At 37.8% G+C, this 3,882-nt stretch overlaps 1 protein-coding gene across 1 annotated transcript in view; it reads left to right on the forward strand.

Moving 5' to 3' along the window:
- Tcea1 (transcription elongation factor A1) overlaps positions 1-3,882 on the forward strand; it is a 96,954-nt gene that overhangs the window by 55,766 nt on the left and 37,306 nt on the right. The window contains exon 9 of the mRNA XM_004633373.2: positions 1,071-1,133. Coding sequence (XP_004633430.2) covers positions 1,071-1,133 — 63 coding nt within the window. The remainder of the gene's footprint in view (positions 1-1,070; positions 1,134-3,882) is intronic.

A 3,882-nucleotide genomic window follows, 5' to 3' on the forward strand; every position in this document is an offset into this window, starting at 1 on the left:
GAAAAAACTAAAAAAACGTAAGGGCCGGGAAGATAATTCAGTATAGCGCAAGGGCCTGAGTTCAGTCCCCAGTTCTGCAAAAAAAAAAAAAAAAAAGGAAAAGAAGTTAAGAGGAAAAAGTACAATCAATTGAAAAAAGGAGACAAAACAAATCCACTGTTATCTGCTTCTTTTCATAGACAAGCAGAAATGCACAGTTTGGTTGTCCAAACCATCCTGCTTACATACATAGATAAGTCTTTCCTATTTTTTTGTTTTGTTTTGTTTTAGAAAAGGTCTTGCTGTGTAGTTTAGGCTTGCCTTAAACTCACTATACAGCACAGGCTGGACTTAAATTTGTGACAATCCTGTCTCAGTCTCCCGAGTGCTGGGATTACAGGTGTGTGCCACCACATCTGGTTTGTTCTTCATTTAATTTTAAAGAATTACAAGTGTTTTCTGTAATTCTTTCATGAATCATATTTTGTTTCTTTTTTATCATCTGCCTGGGAGCTTGGACTCTAGGTGGGAATTGGCAGTAAATAGGGTTAAGATTGTAAAAAAAAAAATCTTAATTTTGAGTTTTCTTTCAGAATTTGCTCTTGGCAATGCATGAATCAGGCAGGTAGCAGTGTTCTCTTGACACTCTATGAAATACAGTCAGTAAGAGAGACTTTATGAAAATTGTAGCAGAAATTCCCTTTCGTCCCCTCCATCTGTCTGGGTAGATGCTAGAAGTGTGTGACATCATTGGACATCCCACCTTCCCAGGGCTGGCTCCTTTCTTAGGCTGGAGCTCTCCATGGAAATTTGGGGTCTGTTGTACTACCAAGCTGAGAGATTTTATATTTCTAATCAGGACACATACAGAAGGAAACACTATCGAAAAAGGTTCACAAAACAGTATATGTCAGTTAGTTCGTAAGTGCCAGTTGTAACTCAGCAAGTAGATTTTATGATGAGTTTCAGCCCCATTTGAAAGACATTGTATGTACCTTTGTGTATCTTTGTTGTCAGAGCCACATGAGTTAGTTGGCGAGACTTGCTTTAGTGTCATAGGAATTCATTGTTTAATTTTTGTTGTTTTGTAGGCTGGAGCATTGGATTTGCTGAAAGAGCTTAAGAATATTCCCATGACTCTGGAATTATTACAGGTATGTGCTTATTATATATAGTAGGTTTTGAATTGTAAGTGATAGTAAAATACAAAAATGTCTTTACTACTGGTGTGAGGTTTTAGAACTGTCCCATTATGGTATGAATCACAATTAACTTTTTTTTTAAAGATAGTATTAAATCAGTAACCTTCTAAGTTGTCATTGTAAAAATTTGTCATCTTAAGAAAAATAAGACTTGAACTTAGGGTTGGCAGTGGGAGTGAAATCTTTTTTTCTTTTTTTGAGATAGGTTTTTGCTAATATAGTTCACTTTGTAGCCCAGGCTGGCCTTGAACTCACAGTGATCCTCCTGCCTCAGGCTCCCAAGTACTGAGATTATAGGAGTGTGCCACTACATGTGGCTGGGTGTGAAATCTTGTGAGAAGATTTTGAACTTTCAGCTGTGATTTATTCTCCCAGCATTTCACTTTCTTGGTCCACTGTATGTGGCTACTGCCAGCATGAATGTAGCCTCCGGGGATCGACAATAGGGTATCACCATTCTTTTCTAAGCACTAGCCAGCTGTGTACACACTGCAGTGTCTATTAGATAATTACTTAGATTTAGTAGTGAATTATCTTTTTAATATTCCATCAAGATTAGAACATGGGTTTGGTGGCCCATACATTTAGTAATTCTAGCACTATGGGAGGCTGAGGCAAGAGGATTGAAAGTTGGAATTCAAGATGGGCAATTTATTGACTAGTGAAACATGTTGGAAAAATAAAAGGGGACCTGGGGATGTGGGGATGGGGATGTAGCTCACTGTGGGTTTGATTCCTAGCACAGCACATACTTAAATACATACATACGACTTCAGTGAAAATCACAATGCTAAAGAATAAAGTAAATCTAGTTAGAATGAATCTGACTTTTCTATTAGATATATCCTATTAGTTTATGAATGTCTTTCTTTAGGTGAGAAGTTAGAAATGGGTCACATGGATATATGAACACAGCTGGGAAAAAAGTCACATTTTTACTTTTTTATTTTATTTATTTTTTATTTTAAAGAAAAAATAAAACAACATCAGAACTAGGTAATAGGAGGGTAACAATGGTTAATACATTGCAAATTGTTATCTTTACATTAGTTACTCAGGGTATAAGATGTCGGCATTTAATTGTCCAAACAGTATTAGCATAAGCCTTTCTTTTCAATAACTAAGAAATTAGTAGTATAACTATCTTAATTATCTCATGGAGGGCCAGTGAGATAGCTCAGCAGACTAAGTGCCTGCTTAGGCAAGCACAGGAACAGGGGTTTGATCCCTGGCATTATATTCTGCGCCGGGTCTGCCCCCAAGTGTGCTGAGCTGGCTACTGAGTCCTGGCATGGTGGCACACACCTGATAGTGCTGGGGAGGTGGACAACAGGAGGATCACTAGGCGTGAAGCTGGGTAGTGAGGCCCTGTACTGCATACATTTTTTTAAAAAAATTATCTCATATATATGTATTGAGTTTTTAAAGTTTTCCCTTCCTTTTTTTTTGGTGTGTGTCGGGGGGCACACTGGGGATTGAATTTAGGCCCTTGCTCTTGTCAGGGAAGCGCTTATTCTACTGAGCCGTCTCCCCGGCCCCTCTTCCTTCTTTTTTCCATTTCCCCATTCTAGTTTCCTTTTGAAGTTTCTTCTCATTTTATAATATGTATTAGACATTTGGATCTTATTTGCTCTTTCAGCTTTTCATACTAAAGAGACAATACAATCTTAACACATTTGTGTCTGGTTGATTTCACTTTTGAGTGTGGTCTCTTTATTTATTTGTGTGTGTGTGTGTGTGTGTGTGTGTGTGTGTGTGGCTAGCTCAGCCCACCAGGAGGCAGGCTGGCCGGCATGTGGTGCTGGGGGATTGAATCGTGGTCCCAGTGCTTTGCTAAGCTTGTTCTAAGTAGGTGCTTTTAGACCACTGAGCCATCTCACCAGCCCCAAGTGTGGTCTCTAGTTTAATCCATTTATCTGTAAGTCTCCAGTTTATCCTTCTTTATGGCTGAGTAGTACTCCATTGTATAAAAAGACCACATCTTTTTTATCGATTCCTTGATTGGTGGACATTTGGGTTGTTTCAAAGATTTAGCTGCTATAAACATAGGTACTCATATATCACAATGGTACATTGTTTTTAATTCTTTGGGGAGGATACCCAGAAGGGGAATAGCTGGGTCAAATAGGACCTCAAATTTTAGTTATTTAAGGAACCTCCACACTGATTTCCATAGTAGTTGCACCAACAGGGGGAAGGTTCATTTTTCCCCACAGCCCCTCTAGCATTTGTTATTGGTTGACTTCTTCATGACAGCCATTCTTTCTGGGATGAAATGAAATCTCAGTGTTGTTTTAACTTGTATCTCTTGCTTGACCAGTGATGTTGAACACTTCATATATTTATTTGCTGTTTGTATTTCTTCATCTTAGATGTATATTTTCCTTTCAGATGCCCATTTTGGGTTGGGTCTTTAAATTTGCCAGGTCTAATTTTTTTTGAGTTCTTTATATGTTCTTCAAAGTAATCTTTGCCTGAGAAACAGCTGGAAAACGTTTTTTCTTTTGTGTTTTTTCTCTTCACTATTGGTGATTTCTCTTGCTGTGTGCAAGCTTTTTAATGAGATCCCAGTTGTTGATACTTTGTGATTGTTCCTATGTCATCAGGGTTTTATTCATAAAGTCTTTTTCTACACAAAGTGTTCAACAGTTTTTCCTACTTTCCCAGCAGATTTAATGTTTTTCCTTTTTTTTTTTTTTTT

This window comes from Octodon degus, unplaced genomic scaffold (assembly GCF_000260255.1).
Source record: "Octodon degus isolate 3935 unplaced genomic scaffold, OctDeg1.0 scaffold00054, whole genome shotgun sequence".
NCBI lineage: Eukaryota > Metazoa > Chordata > Mammalia > Rodentia > Octodontidae > Octodon > Octodon degus.